This window comes from Pinus tabuliformis, chromosome 7 (genome assembly GCF_031772625.1).
Source record: "Pinus tabuliformis cultivar Carrire ecotype Pingquan chromosome 7, CPIR1, whole genome shotgun sequence".
In the NCBI taxonomy this organism is placed as follows: domain Eukaryota; kingdom Viridiplantae; phylum Streptophyta; class Pinopsida; order Pinales; family Pinaceae; genus Pinus; species Pinus tabuliformis.
In genome coordinates this window covers 515513176-515531146 of record NC_142293.1, presented here as the reverse complement: position 1 = coordinate 515531146, position 17971 = coordinate 515513176, and the positions used below count along the sequence as shown (strand labels likewise).

Below are 17971 nucleotides of genomic sequence, written 5' to 3'. Positions count from 1 at the left end.
ATAGTAGCTAAATATATCACTAATCAGAAAAGAAAAAACACACCTTTTTATTCACGGTAAGGACCAACAAGTCACCTTCTATGACAGCTGTGATAGCATTATAGACCTAGCCACTAAAGAGATCAGATGTATCCAGATATAAACAGTTTCAAGAGTAAAACTTGAACCAGATTTACTTATTTACTTCAGTTAAAATGAATTTAGCTTGATGAATTCAAATTACATGTTTGCCAATAGCATAACTAAACTTATCTGGTTCAAATCCATTTTTCATTTTTCTCACTCACATCAAATTACCTTTCATTTTTCTCTTTGTTTTATTTTTTACAAAGTTATTCCACTGATGCTATTCCATCAATCCATTTTCATTTTTCTCAATTGATCAAATCCACTTTCAATTTCTCTTCGTTTTCCTTTTCTTACAAAGTTATTCCCCTGATGGTATTTCACCATGACAGATTGTGTCAGATAGCGAACATCCCCATGTGGGCATTACTGCAATCCATTCTGCCATTCTCAGACGGTTTTCCGTGACCCATAAGAACTTAGTTTGTGCTATCAGCTCTCATACATTGTCCGTGACCCCTAAGAACTTAGCTTGTACTACCAGCTCTCATACATTGTCAATTTAACAGGCCATAACTTGCCATATCTTTACCCCTATATACATCTCTGTATTATCTTAAAGTCAGTTTTTCATTGTTTGGAGATGTGCTCAGCAATGCAGAGAGACTCCTTGAGTAGTTTTTACTTGTAAATATGGGAAAGCCTATTGTTTTCTGATGTTCCTTGAGTTTTTCTTTTTTTAAACTCAAATGGGTTGTGGTCTGCAGATGGGCGTTTGGGCTCTTCCCTGTTTGTTCTTTCTTAGTTTTCTTCAGCAAGCTTCAGCAGGAGTAAGTGGGTTTGTGACGACAGAGGACACCTATTTCACTATCAATGGAAACCCTCTGTTTGTCAATGGATTCAACTCTTACTGGTTAATGACTATAGCAACAGATCCAACACAGCGAAATAAAGTTACCTCTGTTTTTGATCAAGCTGCAGCTCATGGGCTTAATGTCGCCAGGACTTGGGCCTTCAACGATGGCAAGTACAAGGCATTGCAGACTTCTCCTGGTGTATATAATGAACAAGTCTTTCAGGTCCTGCACATGGGACCCGGGACACATCAAACCTTCAAGCCTTTCACTTATTTTTCTGAGTTTTTGTATTTGGGTCTCTTGCTTGGCATTGTTTGTTTTTCTGAATTTTGGGGTTGTTTTGGTGTCTCTCTTTTGAAATGAAGGCCCTCGACTTTGTGATCTCTGAGGCCAACAAGTATGGCATTAGACTGATACTCAGCCTGGTGAACAACTATATAAACTTTGGAGGAAAGGCCCAGTATGTGCAATGGGCTCGCAATGCTGGAGAGAAACTCAAGTCTCAGGATGATTTCTTCACCAATCCAACTGTTAGAGGCTATTATAAGAACCATGTTAAGGTAACAGGGTATATAAATGTTTGTCTCTGTCCAAGTATGTGCATACGTGGAACTCTTTGTAGAAAGATGTGCACACAGGAAACTAATCAACTCTGTATCCAACAATGCATTTCCCTGCAGACTGTGTTGACCAGAGTGAACAGCATTACTGGAATAGCTTACAAGGATGACCCTACAATCTTTGCCTGGGAATTAATGAACGAGCCTCGTTGTCAAAGTGATCCTTCAGGGATGGCCATCCAGGTCAGCATATATGAAAATTTTACCTGCACATTTTAAGGGATATTTTTTCATATTAGTGAATGGTATTTCTAAATTTGTCAGTTTGAACTAATATACTTCACTCATTGGGATCTGTTTGGTACCTGGGAACTCAATCACTATGATCTAGACCTTGCACCTGCTCTCACAGAACTAGTCAAAACCAAATGCCCAATAACAGTTGCTACAACGAATTTAACTAACCCCTTAGACTACTTACTTTGAGATCTATATGGTTTATAACAGTTTTTGTACTTTGAGATTTATATGGTTTATAAGAGTTTTTGTACTTTGAGATTTATATGCTTTATAACAGCCTTTCTCTTTAAATCAAAATTCTGAAAAATGGAAAGCCTGGAAAACCAATCTACTCCTAGATTCAATCAAGGATGCTGGATCAGGATGTCAGGTTTTAAGGTCCATTCTTGCCATGGTCGAACAGCACATTTATGAAAGTTTTAAATAGTTGAGATCTGTTCTAGGTTCCTAGTTTGGTGGGATTTTGTTCATGATTTCCCTTTCCAGTAATAATTTGATCATGATTGTGTTTGACTGTTGTAATGAGACATGGTATTGATTTGGTTGTGATGAAAACAGGGATGGATAGAGGAGATGGCTAGCCATGTGAAATCCATTGATGGAAACCATCTTCTGGAGGCTGGTTTGGAAGGATTTTATGGAGAGTCCAAAACAGAGGCCAATCCAGGATTCTCAGTGGGAACAGATTTTATCACCAATAACCAAGTCATAGGAATTGATTTTGCAACTGTTCATACCTATCCTGATATCTGGTCAGTCCCTATCAGTCTACTGGAGTGAAAAAAAGTTGTCAATCTGTTTCTTCAAACATAGATCTGTGTTCTAGACTTGCTATCAGTATGTATATATGAGATTTAGGGCACATCAGGAGTTGTTGATTGAGACACATCTGGTGCCTTATTCATTCACGTTCTCTTACAGGCAGGCAGTGCATTTAGGTGTTTATTATTTCATGATAATGTAGGGCTTGTACTAATTTATGGAACTGTGTTTGCAACTTTGAAGGCTTGCTAAATCAGATGAGGAGGCCCAGTTTGCATTTCTGCAGAATTGGATAGAAACCCATCTGGAGGATGGAAGCAGAATCCTGAACAAACCAGTTCTGTTTGCAGAATTTGGGAAATCATCCAAAGACCGGGGATTCGGCATGGGAGGCAGAGACCATTTATTTGATGTGATCTATAGACACATATATGCTTCTGCTAGCAGAGTAGGAGCAGGTGGAGGAGCAATGTTTTGGCAGTTGATGGCAGAAGGAATGAGCTCATATGGAGATGGGTATGAGATTGTCTTGTCTCAGAACCCATCAACAGCAGCTCTCATTTCTGGTCAGTCTCAAAAACTGGCTGAGCTTACTCGTTTGTTCACGAGACTGTATGAGTTTGAGAAGAATCAGGTCCATGCATATAGAAGGGTAAGATGGCACTGGGAATCGATCAAAGGCTGAGTTTGATTGTAAAATTTGCACACATATTTGGTGATTAGAGTGATAGGTGCTGTATGTTTGCTCTGAGTCCTCTTAGGTATGAGTGAAATCTGAAGCGGCCAGAGCTCAGTGATAAAAATTATGAATATAGCCAATATAGAATAAACAAGTTAAGTTATCGTTGAATTGAATCCTGGCTTTCCAGTGCAAGAAATGAGAAATGCAAACCAAACTAGCGGGTGGGGGCGAGGCGTATTTTACTCCATGAGATGGCAACATTCTATAACGTCCATTTGCCATTTCTCTATTCCATGTATATGTGATTAGGTGCCCCACAGATGACTTGGGAGGCAGATCTAGAATACTTTTATTTTTATAAATATAAAAATTTCGATGGAATTGTGTATAGGATTAATATTTGTTAAAGTTTGGGCGGACTTTTCACTAATTATTGAGATTAAAAAATATTAAATAATAAACAAGAATATTGAATGATAAATTAACAATAATAAACAAAAATATTAAATAATAAATAAACAAAAAAAACTTAATCCACTTATTTAATCTGATAATTTTTTATTTTTATTTTTTTTACTTCATTCCAATTAAAAAAAATAAAAAAATCATTTAAATTGTTCATATTTTCTAGATATTTTATAATATTGACTCTTTATGATTAATACTAAATATTGAATCTATAGTTGAATATGCTTTTAAGAATAAGCATATAATTATCTTTAATTGACGATGTTTATGAATATTATTAATGGAATGTGTAATAAAATTAATTAGAATTTTTTTTAGTTAATATATATATTTTTAATAAGTTTTAAAAACTTTTTTATCTTATTGAAATATTTTAAGTTGAATATATTTTTATTGTAAAATAGGTAGTAAATTTAATTGAAAATTATTATATGATTAATTGATATTTTTTTAAATATTAAGTAAATATTTATGAAAATAAAAATAAAAGAATGTAAATATATGTGTTTTGGAAAATATTCAGTAAGTGGTGTTTTAATTGTATGAAATAAATATGGGTGGGAAGGATTACATTTTTCTCCACTATTTAAACTAAATCTAATTGACATATTAAGATAATTTATTTAGCTCATTTAGACATAGCAATATTGAGGTTTTATTGAGATTCTTTAATAAGTTTTTCCAAATACAATAAATATAAACAACAATACTAATGTCACTCCTGAAGTTATTAAATTCAATACCACTTACAAAAAAAAATATTATTGGAAATTATTTGGCACCACCTATAGTTCATTGCCCTAGGCATTGTTATCACATGTAGTGGGTACAAGTAACTTGTGAATGACTATGCTTGTTAGATGGAAATTGCTTGGTTTTTAAAAACCTCTGTTCACATGGCAACAATATAAAGGTAAGCAACATGTATACAAGTCTTTTTATTTTTGAATAACCTAATTTTGTTATGAACTTTGCTTTCTTCATCATGCAAATTTTGCCGGAAGCATTTACTTTCAGATTTCTAATATGTTGTAAATGATTCTAATGAGTTTTAAATATTTCTAAGTAAGAATTTAGGTGGTGACCTTAAATTACTATAACTGAAATTAACTCAGTTATGCTAGATTTTTAGAATTACAAATGTGATGAATAAATTATTTGCCCCTAAAATGGAAGCAAAGTATGAAAAATGCTTATTGCTAATTGGAAATCTGGAAGAGGTGGTTACATAGAACCTAATCACATAATGTTTTCATGCTACTATACTACATCATTATTCTTAGAGTCTCTCCATGTAAATTAATTCATATTCTTGTTTAAATTTTATGCCTTCCTTTTCTCGTTAGTGATATTAATGGATTGGGCTAGATATCTTTTGTTGTGGGTCTTAAAGTTTTGGTTATGAATTTGACAAGGGGTGGCATCAATGTAGGTCGATATTCTTAGATTTTTCCTCCACTATTATCTTTAACGATTACCATGGCTATTAAATATTAAACAACGTTGAAGAAAATATTAATCATAATCCTCCTCACACTTGGGCATTACTACTCATATTTCTTTCCATAGGTAGCAAGAACTATAATAAATAAATATGGGTGAATAACATGAAATAATGTTTCAATGACAAAAAAATAAGGATTTCACAAAGTAAAAGTTAATATAGTAAAAAAACATAAAGAAAGTTTACTCATAGGTAAGCCTCCCATCACATTCTTCTCTTATCTTTTTCCTATATGGATGTATTTGCTCAAATTCTTCCTGTCTTTCTATCTGGATGTTTTGCTCATATTGCTTTCAACTAGCATACAAAAGTTGTAATAAATAATTGTACAAGGAAACAAGCTTTTGTTTTATAGTAGGGAATTTTAGGTTTCTCCCTTTTGCTTCAAATATAATTTTTACTAAAAAGACATTACACCTTCCATTTCAATCCACCCCTTTCTAGTACTTATCAGCTTCTACCCATATTGATTTAACTACCGATCAAACCTTGTGAAAAGAGCTTTTAACAATTCTCTTTTCAATTTCACATATAATTTTCACTAAAAGAGCACTTGATTGTCTTTAAATGATGACAATGCATTGCCTTAGTGTTGCTAATTTATAGTCTAGCAAGGAATTATTGGCCATTTTTAATTACTAGTTATCAATGTCATTAATCAAAACCCATAACAAATAATTGATCAAGCAAACAAGCCATTTGTCCTATAGTGAGGAATTTTAAGGTTCTCATTTTAGCCTCAAATATAATTTTCACTTAAAAAATAGTACATCGTCCATTTCATTCCACCCCCTTCTAGTACCTAGCAGTTTCTACCATTCAAAATCAGTGACCCATCAAATCTTGTGAAAATGTCTCTTTAGAGTTCTCTGTTTAATTTTAGGTATAATTTTCACTAAAAGAGCATGTGATTGTCTTCAACTGATGACAATATTGCCTTAGTGTTGCTAATTTATAGTCTAGGAGGGAGCTGTTGGCCATTTTTAATTTCTAGTTGTCACAGTCAATGCAAAGGAAAAAAAAATATTTCTTTTAACCAAACAATTTATCTAGAAACATCTTCTTCAAAAAATGAAATCTTAAGCAATGATTAAGTAATGATGCTTTACAATTGAGGCCTTGGTAAGTTGTAAGCATATATACCAACACAAAAAGTGCTTAACGATTTGAGGTCATGCATGACTTAAAAACAAATATGGAACAAAATTTACAACACAAATATTTCCCAATTTGGCTTGAGTGATAGAAGAGAAAAACTTATAATATGTAGCTTACATTAAATATTGACAAATATATTAAAAACACATTGCAGGTTTTTGGTGTTAACTCATGTGAGACATCTACCCCATGTGACAATGAACCTTACACCTACTTAGCTAATACAGGATGGTAGGGACATTTTTTTCTTCTAATCATAATGAGAATTTTTGGATAATATGTAACTTCGATCACATAGGCTACCATTATTACACCAGATATGACCATTTCATAAATGCCAACAAGGGCCCCAAAGACTTGAACCCACATAGCTATGGAAACCAATTGTTCACTAAACCACTTGAGCTAACATCCTTTGACTAGAATATGGTAGGGACTTGACTAACCAAACTTCTACAATATATGAATTTTTCATCGCTTGCACTTGGTAGTTGCATATTGATATCAAAGTAGTTTCTTAGTGTTCTTGTAAAATAATTACAATATCTCTAGACTTTGGAGGCTTATGACAATGAAATAAATAAACCCTAAGGTTCTAGATATTGGCACAAGGAAGGAGAGAATGCAACCTTAAGCCTCATATATGGTAGATCAACATGAAAATATACCAGAAGATGAATCAAAAGAAATATTTCTAAAATTATAAGAGTAAGTCTCCAATATCTGGCATGAGTATGGAAATTTAAAGTGGAAACACTAGAACCCTTCAAGGAGGAGGTTGTGTATAACTAGAAAACGAATGCTCATGGAAACCCTAATGATGAATGAGATCCAAAGAAAGAAAAGGAAATATTTGATGATAAGTCTTCTTAACCTTTGTTCAAAGTGGAAAAAAAGTAGATATCAAGACATATCAAGGTGAGGCCAATGTTGTTAAGTTGAATCATTAGATGTGGAAAATAGAGGTTTATTTTAGAGGCCATAAAATAAGTGTAACAAAAAATAATTTTTTCTCAACTGAAGCTAGAGGACCATGCCTGAACATTGTAAAAAGTTATATAACGACACTAAGACTAGAGGGTCATAATGAAGTGGTAACTAAGTGATGGGTATTCAAAAACCTCATCAAGTCTTAGTGCTATCCTCTTGGGTATGATCAAGATGAAATGATTCTTTGGAAATACTACCAAAAGGGGAAAAGGAAAAGTGTACAAGAGTATTCTTATTAGGTTAAATAAATAAATAAAATTCGTTTAGGCATATCTCCATAAAACTTGCATATAGTCACCAAGTAATTGGGTATCCTGGATAGTAATTTAAGGCACATTTGGGATGCAAGTAATGATCTTCAATCTTATGTGTAAGCATAATACTTGAAAATAAATAAGAAGAAATCCAAGGTGGTTCAAAGAAGAAAAAATAGAAGGGCTTTACCAAAGAGGATAACAAGTAGTATAAAAGGAATGGTAATAAGGCTACCACTACTTTGCATAAGTGCAAAGATCCAAATATTCATTACAACCAATGTAATATAGATGGTCTCACCAAAGATAAATGTTAGATGCTACATCCTAGACTAAATCAAAGTAACTACAATAAGGAGCATCCCAAGAAGAAGAGCATGATATGCATGTGTATAATATAAAGTAATTAAAAAAGTCTTAGTTGTGGATTAGTTAACTAGTGCACAAACATAAACATAGCCTAGCCTAGCCTTTCGTAGCAAGCAAACATTAAAGTAAATCCTTAAACTAAAAGCTAGGGTTTGGAGAAAGTGGAAGAGAAGAAATTCGAGAATGTCCTCAAATGGTTGGTGTTTGAGATGGAGGAGAAGGTATTCATGAGTTTGTCTCATGCAAATTCTCCTCATTCACTTATACACAACCTTATGTTGGATAAGACCTTAAGGAAGGCCAAAGGATTGAGTGTTGATGAGATGGGAGGCTTAAGTTGGTATGTACACACTCACTATGTCATGTTTCAACAAGTCCTTGGTCATTTATGAGCCATAGAGTAGCCGAGTCTATGAATTTATACGGGTCACATAACTGTCAATTTTTTTTCAATGTGGTTGATGTTAGTTATGGGAGATATATAAGTTGACCCTATAAATAGCCAATTAAAGTTTTAATTTACTTAATGGTGTGTGAATGGCTAATAAATCATGTGATGGGTTGCATTATGTGAGTTATATGTAGGTTTATGATATTTCTTGCTACAACCACTTGATCTTCATAGGAGAGAGAGAGAAAGAGAGAGAGAGAGAGAGAGAAAGAGCTTTTAGCTCAAGTGATTGAGAGAAATGTTGTTATCCTCCTAACCTAGGTTCAATTCTTGTATCTTGCATATGACACGTTGAGCTCATAATGGGTATTTATTGTAATGGATTTGAGCCTTGTTTAATCACGTTAGAAATTAATTAACGAAGCAATGAAATACACAAAATATTGCGGAAATATAAATACAGAAATGCATAGAACAAGAGAGACACAGATATACGTGGTTCACTCAATTTAGGCTATGTCCACGGAGAAACAGCTAGTCCTTCCTTTTATATTATCCAACAAAATGAAGAGATACAACCTATAATAGATCCATTGTAATTTCCTCTTCGCTCTCACACAAACACTCTCTCTCTCTCTCTCTCTCTCTCTCTCTCGCTTAGGATAATAATTCACATCTGCAATATAATTCCCTCATATAAGCCGAGGGTTTTCCTTCTAGTGAAAAAAACCCTTAATTAAACATAACTTCTACCATTAGATCATCTTCCTAATGAACGACCCAGGTTGACTACGAAATTAAAATATTTTACAAGGAAATTTTTCATCTATTTTTAGCTTCAGGGAGGGAGGGGGGGGGGGAGGGGGGCTCCAAACATGCAGCCATCCCCCCTATACCCCCCAGGAAGAAATAGTGGGGGGGAAATTACCCCCACACCCCCTTGTCAGGGATTGTGATCCAAACACGACTGAAACAAGACCTATGAATCAGGAAGATAATCAGGCTCCACATCCAACAATCTCCCACCCAGAGACTGATTATATCAAATCCATCGATGCTTCGCTTGTTGGAAAATGCTTCCACTTTGGACCTAGCTATTTCTCATCTTCATCATCATTCTTGAAGGCCAATTGAAACTAAGTAGCAACTCAATTTCTCCCTCATTACAACTTTTGTTAACATATCTACAAGATTTTTTCTAGTGTGTATCTTTTCCAGCTTCAATTGTCCATCTTCCAACACTGACCATATGAAATGGTACTTGAGTTGTATATGTTTAGCCTTGGAATGAAATGTTGAGTTATTTGCAATATGAATGGCACTCTAGTTGTCACTATATAACCTGCTCATCTCTTGCTTCTTTCCCAACTCATCCATAAACCTTTGTAACCAAATCATTTCTTTACTAGCCTCTGTAGTAGCAACATACTCTACTTCCATTGTTGAAAGTGCAACAATGTTTTGCAATTTTGAAACCCAACTGACAATTGTTCCACCTACAGTAAACACATACCTTGTGGTGCTCCTCCTATTATCTATGTCACCTATCATATATGTATCAACATATGCTTGTAGAGCAATGTTTGAACCTCGAAAACATAATTCTTTATTTGTGGTACCTCTCAAATACCTGAGAATCCACTTCACTACCATCCAATGCTCTTTTCCTAGATTGTTCATATACATGTTTACAACTCCCATTGCATGTGCAATATCAGGTCTTGTGCAGACCATTGCATACATTAAGCTTCCAACAATTGATGCATATGGAACTTTACACATATAATCCATCTCTTCCTGGGTCTTTGGACACATCTCCTTACTTAGTTTGAAATGGCTAGCCAAATGTGTACTATCTGGTTTTGCATTTCGCATATTAAATATTTCCAACACCTTTTATATGTACTCACTCTGAGACAATGATAATTGTGATTTTTCTTGTCTCTAGTTATTCTCATACCAAGGATTTGTTTTGCAACACCCAAATCCTTCATTGCAAATGAATTTTCCAATTTTCCTTTGAGCACATTTATTTCCTGCATGTTAGACCCTGCAACAAGCATGCCATCTACATACAATAGAAATATAATATAGTTGCCATCATTTTTCCTTTTAAAATAAACACAATGGTCAGAGTGACATCTAGTATAACCTTGTTTAGACATAAACTTGTCAAATTTTAGATACCACTACCTTGGAACCTATTTTAAGCAATACAAGCTCTTCTTCAATTTGTAAAATATTTTCTGCTTCCCTTTGACCTCATACCCTTATGGTTTATGCATATATATTTGATCCGGATTTATGCAGGAATGCAATAAAGTACATAAATAAACATAAGTACAGAGATGCAGCAGAAATAATACTTCAGTTTATTAATATCAAACACTGAAAATATGCTTACAAGTAGAATGGAAATAAACTAGCTAGGGCGATGGTAGCTTGTCTCTCAGAAGAGATGTGGTGGCTACATGCCTCTGAATTGTGTTACAATGATGCTCAAAGGCCTATTTATTGTTGAGAAACAATGGAAAACCCTAAACACCCAAAAACCTAACCATAGGAGATGAAGCGCCAAACTATGGGCCTCGTTTGGGTAAATTGGTACATCAACTTCCAAGGGTCGTAACTTTGGAATATGATCTCCATTTGACATGCACAATACCCATTTTTCCCAAAAAACATCATTTATGGCCTCAAAACGGCTTCGGAAGTTAAGGACCCGAAAAATGCCAAAAATAGTAAATTGTGCTACAAATAAGGAAACTGAAAAACTGAAAGAAACAATGGTGGGGGCCAAGTGGAATAGGCAAGTGGCCACCAATATCCACCTGGATCAATATTTCTTCTTCCAAATCCCCATGGAGAAAGGTTGTCTTTACGTCTAACTACTCAAGATGAAAATCTTCTACTGCCACTAGACTTAAAATAGTTATGATTGAAGTCATTTTAACAACAGGAGAAAAAATTTCATAAAAGTCTATACCTTTATTTTGTGCAAACACCTTCACGACAAGTATAGCCTTATACCTCAATTTTCCTCCATCTTCTTCTTTCAACCCGTAAATCCATTTATTATGCAATGTTGTTTTACCTATATGTTACTTGACTAAGTCCCAAGTCTGGTTATGCATCAAGGAGTTCATCTCTTCTTCCATGGATTGCTCCCACTTCTTCGTGGTTTCTACCTGCATTGTTTCATCATATCTTTATAGTTCACCAAAATCGGTCAACAATACATAATATAATGAAGGAGAGTAATGTTCAAGGGGTCTATTTATAATGGTAGATCTTCTAACACCACTTTCAGGTGTTTGAGGTGCTTGTTGCTATTGTGGATGTTATTGTTGTTGTAACTGATGATCATTCTGATTTTTAGACACCTTTACTTTTTCTTTGATCTCATTAAGCATTGTGTATTCATTGTTTTCCTTTTCATGTTTCTTTCACTACATTTTATCCTTGTACAAGACCTTTTCATTGAATATGATATCTCTGTTCCTAATGATTTTGTGATTTTCATTTTCATATAAGTGATAACCAAAATCATTAATACCATATCCAATAAAGGTACATTTCTTTGATTTTTCCTCAAGATTTTTTCTATTTTATTTACTGACATGGAAAAAAGCTTCACAGCTCAAATTCTTTAAAAATGAGTAGTTTACTTTTTTACCTGTCCATGCCTCCTCTGGAATACCATCATCCAAGTAACTTGAAGGCCCTTTGTTTATTAGATAAACAACAGTATCTACAACACCTACCCAAAATTGTAAGGGTAATATTGCATGCAATCACATGCACCTTGCACACTCCATGATTGTCCTATTCATCCTTTTTGACACACCATTTGCCTATAGTGTTCCTGGAACTATCTTCTCTCTGCGAATTCCATGATCTGAACAATAGTTATCAAACTCTTTGCTACAATATTCACCTCCGTTGTATGATCTGAGACACTTCAACTTATTTCTTGTCTCATTCTCAACCAAAGCTTTTCATTTCTTGAAAGTATCAAATACATCAGATTTATTTCGAATACAATAAATCCAGGTTTTCCTAGTTGCATCAGCAATAAAAGTAACATAATAGCCAGAGCCACTGAGAGATGATACCTGAGCAGGTCCCCATACATATGTATGCACAAGATCTAATTTTTCACTCTTCTTTTCCTTCCCAACTTTGATAAATCTATCCCTCTTCTGTTTACCATAAACACAATTTTCACAGAAATCCATATCAACATGCTTCAGACTTGGCAACAAATTTCTTAAGTGAAGCATCTACATCCCCTTCTCACTCATGTGCCCAAGCCTATGATGCTAGAGTGATGTATCTTCTCCCGTGGAGGTTAAAGAATTAACGGAATTAGAAATACTATTGCATAAATATAATGTACCAAACTTTTCTCCTTTAATGACCTTCCAAGTTTTGTTTGTAAAAGTAGTTACACAGTCTTCACCTCCCAACTGCCTTGTTGAAATTAGTTTTTTCTTCAGATCTGGAACATGCCTCACCTCATTCAATAGCCATTGGTTTGTTGGTTAAAGTTGTAATTGATGTCAATATGGCATTGTTGAATATGGTTAAACCCTAATAATTCCCACCCTAATTGCTTGGAAGCCCTAATCTAGCATTGGTTGAATAAAACCCTAGCACTACATGATGCTCTACCCTCACTAAAAATTCCCATGAAACTCTAACTAGATATATCCCTATCTATAAGTCAAGCCATATATTGTTGAAGCATGGTCTAATGATGAATAAAGTAAGTAACCCTTACCATGAAACCTTCCTAAGCACATGTATGCATGATGATGACAAACCCTAACATTGAAGAAACCCTAAGTGCTAAATCCATGATTTCCTAACCCTAACATTAAATTGAATGGAAACCTTAGTTGAAGAATGCTTTGGATAACTCTAACCCTAGCTATATGATAATGAAATACTAATCCTAAATGCATTCTACCTTATCCAAATTACATCATGTCCCTAAACATGAAATCCTAATGAAATCATTAACCCTAACTAATGAAACCCCTAGTATAATGTCCTAATTTCTAAATTCACTTAATATAAAGCTCATAATAAAACCATAACCCATGAATTCCAAATTGGAAGCATAAAGAGGAGCATCAAGAGCATTGGTTCACATCTAAAAAAGAAGAACCTATATAGATTGAAACCCAAAAGAGGAACTTTATTAATATGAAATAAGCCAAAGAGGGATCCAAAGAAAGGATAAATGGGAGCTGACATATGCCAAATATAAGCCAAAGAGAAGATTAACTATTTATCTAAAAAAATAATAAAAAAATTAATACATAGTTACCATACTCTTAAGTCGGGTTTTCTAGTCGAATCTTCCACTATACGCAACCATTTGAACTTCAAAAGATTGCTATATATACAAGCTATGAATTTTAACTAAGGGATTATCCACAGTCCTAAGAAATAGATCAAGCATAGAGTAGAGGTTCACAAATCAGAATTTGGAATATAAAAAGATTGGTTTGGACAACTATAATTGCAGTCCTGTAATTATCATTTTGAACCTCTCTATGCCATATTTGCGGACAGTTTCTTCATCCTAGTGAATAGAAATATTTGTGAACCTGTTTGATCTTAGAATGGTGGCATTGAATTCATGCTTGAAATTTCAGCCCTATCAAAGCTTGAAATTTCAGCTAGGCTTGTACTTTCAAACTTTTCAGAAGCTTGGACTATTGTGACTATTGAGACATCCAAATCACGATCCGTGGAGACCACTCTCACACCTATGGAACTATATAAAAATTAAGATATGGACAACAATATCGGTACTATAGAAGAAAAATTGGCTTTGACACAGACATTTTTGGGATCAAAACCTTGGACCTGCATGTGTTACCTGTGGACAAAAAATTTCACAAAAAGGATTTCAAATCGTAGTGTAGACCTATATGAATTTATTTGGACCTGCATCTTCAAATTCATACCTAGCACTTTGTACACTTGGTTAACTGTTTTGAGAGAAGTATTTGGGCATTGTTTAGAAGCAACTTGGTAAAAAAATTAAGGATATCTTGGAGTAGATTAAAGCAGAATAGAAGACCAAGTTGAAGTACAATTCTAGAATTGGTTTGAAGATGCACCTTGGAGAGTTTTTGGAACATTCCCAAAGTCATTAGTTTCAGATCTCAGTTGGTAAATTGTAGTAGTGTTCGAACATCTTTTTGAAGACCTTAACATAGGAGGAATAACATATCTAAGACAGAGTCAAAAGTAGAAAGAATTCCTTGGAGTAATATTACTGAAGTTTGTTGAAGCATTTCCTTTAGAGCATCCTTGTTAAAGATTGTAAAAACACCTTTTGAAAGCAACTCTTGAACCCTTGAAGGTGTAGTGAAGAAGCTTCGAAGGTTGGACAATATTGGACAATGAAGAAGCTTTGAAGGTTGGATAGTGAAGAAGCATTTGAAGTTTGAATAGTATAAAATCATTTGAAGTTTGGACAATTATATCATACAAAGAAGTGCTGAGAAGCTTTTTAGAAGGCATCACTGAAGCCTTCATGAAGTAACCCTGAGAAATCAGCTTGGGTAACATGAAGAGTTTTGGTGACAATTTCTGAAATTAATAAATTTACAAGAGATTTTTCGGCGTAAATCACATGAAATATCATTTGTCATGACAAATGATATTTCATGTGATTTATGCCAAAAAAATTCTTGTAAACTTGATATGGATCACAGAAGCCTCAATTCTACAATTAATAAATTTGTCATTGACGAAGCTAAGCCTATTGACGATTGATTGGCATTATCAAGACTTGTTATATAAGATTTTGGGAATCTTTGAAGAGCCATTAAAACTATTTTGAAGAAACTGAAGTAGATTGATAGGGTTGGTGCCCTAGAGGAGAGGAGTCTTCAAAGAATATCAGGTTGGATCCTGTGCCAGTGAAGAGGATTGGAGCCTCATAAAGACAAGGTTGGAGCCTTGAGAATATTGGGTTTGAGCCCTAGAGGTTGGAACCTTATAAAAACCAAGTTGGAGTTTGGCATCATACAGGTGAGAGCCTGGTTGATTGAACATTGGTGTCTTCATCTAGGGTTGGAGCCCTAAACTATTGTTATACTTGATTTATTGTAAAAAGAGGATTTGAGTCCTCGTCATTGATTAATACAATTATTTGTATCATTGTTCATTTTTTGTTCTAGTTATAAGTGATCTTAACTGGCATAAAAAACAACAATTGTAAAAGAAATATTGATTCACACCCCTCCCTCCCCACCTGCGAGTATTTCCAACAATTGGTATAAGAGCCAGTACCTTCAGTCTTAACTTTACAGCGGGAAGGTATATCCTTAGAACTAAAATTGAAAATTCAAGAAAGAAGGTTTGAAAAGCATTCTAAGGTGTCACCTCCTCAATTGTATAATCAAATTGAGAAAGATTCATTGTTCAATGGAAACTTTGAAATATGGAAGGCAAGAATGAAGAATTTCTTAGTGGCACAAGGTTTTGAAGTTTAGGAATCAATTATTACTGGAAGAAAGATGGAAGAAGAGTCCAAGGAATATAATGCAAGAGAAATAAATGCAATCCTGAGTGGGCTACCAAATCCTATAAAGGTAAAAGTGGAGAAATGTTCATCAGCAAAAGAGCTTTGGGAAAATATTCAAGATCTTCACTCAAAGGGATTATTAGTCGTGATCCTCAATCAAGAAGATGGTGATGAAGAACACAAATATGAACCAAAGAATATAAGTGAAAATAAATATGAGGTCACCAATTGTATAAAGGAAGATGATGATGAAGAAATCCTTGAAGTAGAAGTTGAAATAGATCTTAAGATAAAGCTTGTAGCTACCCTAGAAGAAATAAGCAACTTGAAAAAGGAAAATGAGGAACTCAAAAGGCAAGCACAAGATGCTAACCATGACCTTAAAAAGACAAGGAAGGAAATTAACCTCTTCAAGATTCAAGTACAAGATAAGGAGCTCACCAAGCTAAAGGAGGAATTGCATCAAAACAAGAAAATACATCATGAAGAAGTCATATCCATGATAAATCATTTGGATAAAGCAAAGAAAAGGGAAGACATTTTATCAAGTAAACTTGAATAGAGACATGAGAACTTGAAGAAACTTGAAGAAAAAATTGGTCAATACAAGGAAAAGGTATCCTCCTTTAAATCTCAGTTGGAAGAAGAAAAGAAACAAGTACAAGGATCTGAAAAGGTGATAGAAGTACTGGCCCTCCTAGAAGGACAAGTAGATGAAGAAAAAAGGGATAGAAATTCCATAGAATTCCAACTAGAAGAAAAAGATCAAGAAATATTAAGATTGAATTTAGATGTCTCCTCTCTCAAGGCCCAAACATGTGAAGCAACAAATATGAAGGAAGAAATGGAGAACTATGTAGAAAATAAGGGTGAAGAATGCAAGATGATGAAAGAAGAAATTGATTTCCTAAGGAAATAAGTTGATCAACTGAACAAGAGTCTAAAGAGCTCTCAAACCCTAGATGACATCCTAAGTTATCAAATATCCCCCCTTGATAAATCAGTTCTTAGTTATGCAGGTTAACCCTAAAGAAAAAATGATGCAAACTCTAATGCATCAAGAAACAAGGAGGTGGAGAAGCTTGGAAAAGATGTTGATGCCCCAAGTTCTAGCCAAATAAATAAGATTAATCAAGATAACCTTAATGGAAACTTACTCTAAGAAGGTATGTAGAAGGTGTCAAGTATGAAAGAAGCAAAGGATATAATTAAATGATCTCAAGGCAGAAAGACTTTAGAAGTTCATCAAGGTAAGCTCCATCCTCCATGTATCAAAGTATATTTTTTGGTTATTGCTACTTTTGTACAAATTTTGGGCACATGTCAAAGGATTGTAGGGCATACAATAAGGTTAAGTATAATGGTCCCCATTAGCTCGCCATTAGTGGAATGTGTCTTGAGTACTCGAAACATCAATTCATGTTGATGATCTAATCAGTACATCTTTGGCAGATATGATATTTCAAGTTTTAATGATGAGATTTTTCCAAGACCATGCAATTTGTTAGGGGGAGTAATTCCATTGAAGAAAAGCATGATATTGTGTCTTCACTACACATCCATTGTTGAAGATTCCTTCCACTTGATCACAAGGAAGCAATATTTCTTGTCTTGGGTTCCATAAGAAAAAAGAAGAGCAAGAGGAGTTTATGCAGGCAGGGGGAGCTGGTTTATCATGAAGAAACGCAAAGATATCTCTTGTACCATATTTCCAAAAGAAGGAAAGCAAGATGACAGGGGGAGCAACATAACAAGAAGAAGCATGATAGGGGAAGCACTTGATGGAAAAAGGCATTGTCGGGACACCCCATTTTCCATTGATGTCAAAGGGGGAGAGAATGTTGAAAGGGTGAGAATATTGCCATCAATGAAAAAGGGTGAGATTGTTGGTTAAAGTTGTCATTGATGTCAATATGGCATTGTTGAATATGGTTAAACCCTAATAATGACCTAACCCTAATTGCTTGGAAGCCCTAATCTAACATTGGTTGAACAAAACCCTAGTACTACATGATGCTCTAACCTTACTAAAGATGCCCATGAAACTCTAACTATATA

The 17971-nt window shown here is 34.5% G+C and overlaps 1 protein-coding gene across 1 annotated transcript; it reads left to right on the top strand.

The window, feature by feature from the left end:
* The first annotated feature begins 366 nt into the window (after positions 1–366).
* Positions 367–3624, top strand: LOC149248330 (mannan endo-1,4-beta-mannosidase 1-like). The gene is made up of 5 exons (XM_089458403.1): positions 367–1145; positions 1289–1483; positions 1604–1726; positions 2342–2535; positions 2789–3624. Exons 1-5 carry the CDS (start codon positions 816–818, stop codon positions 3228–3230), a joined length of 1284 nt encoding a protein of 427 aa, XP_089314529.1. The 5' UTR covers positions 367–815; the 3' UTR covers positions 3231–3624.
* The last annotated feature ends 14347 nt before the right edge of the window (positions 3625–17971 follow it).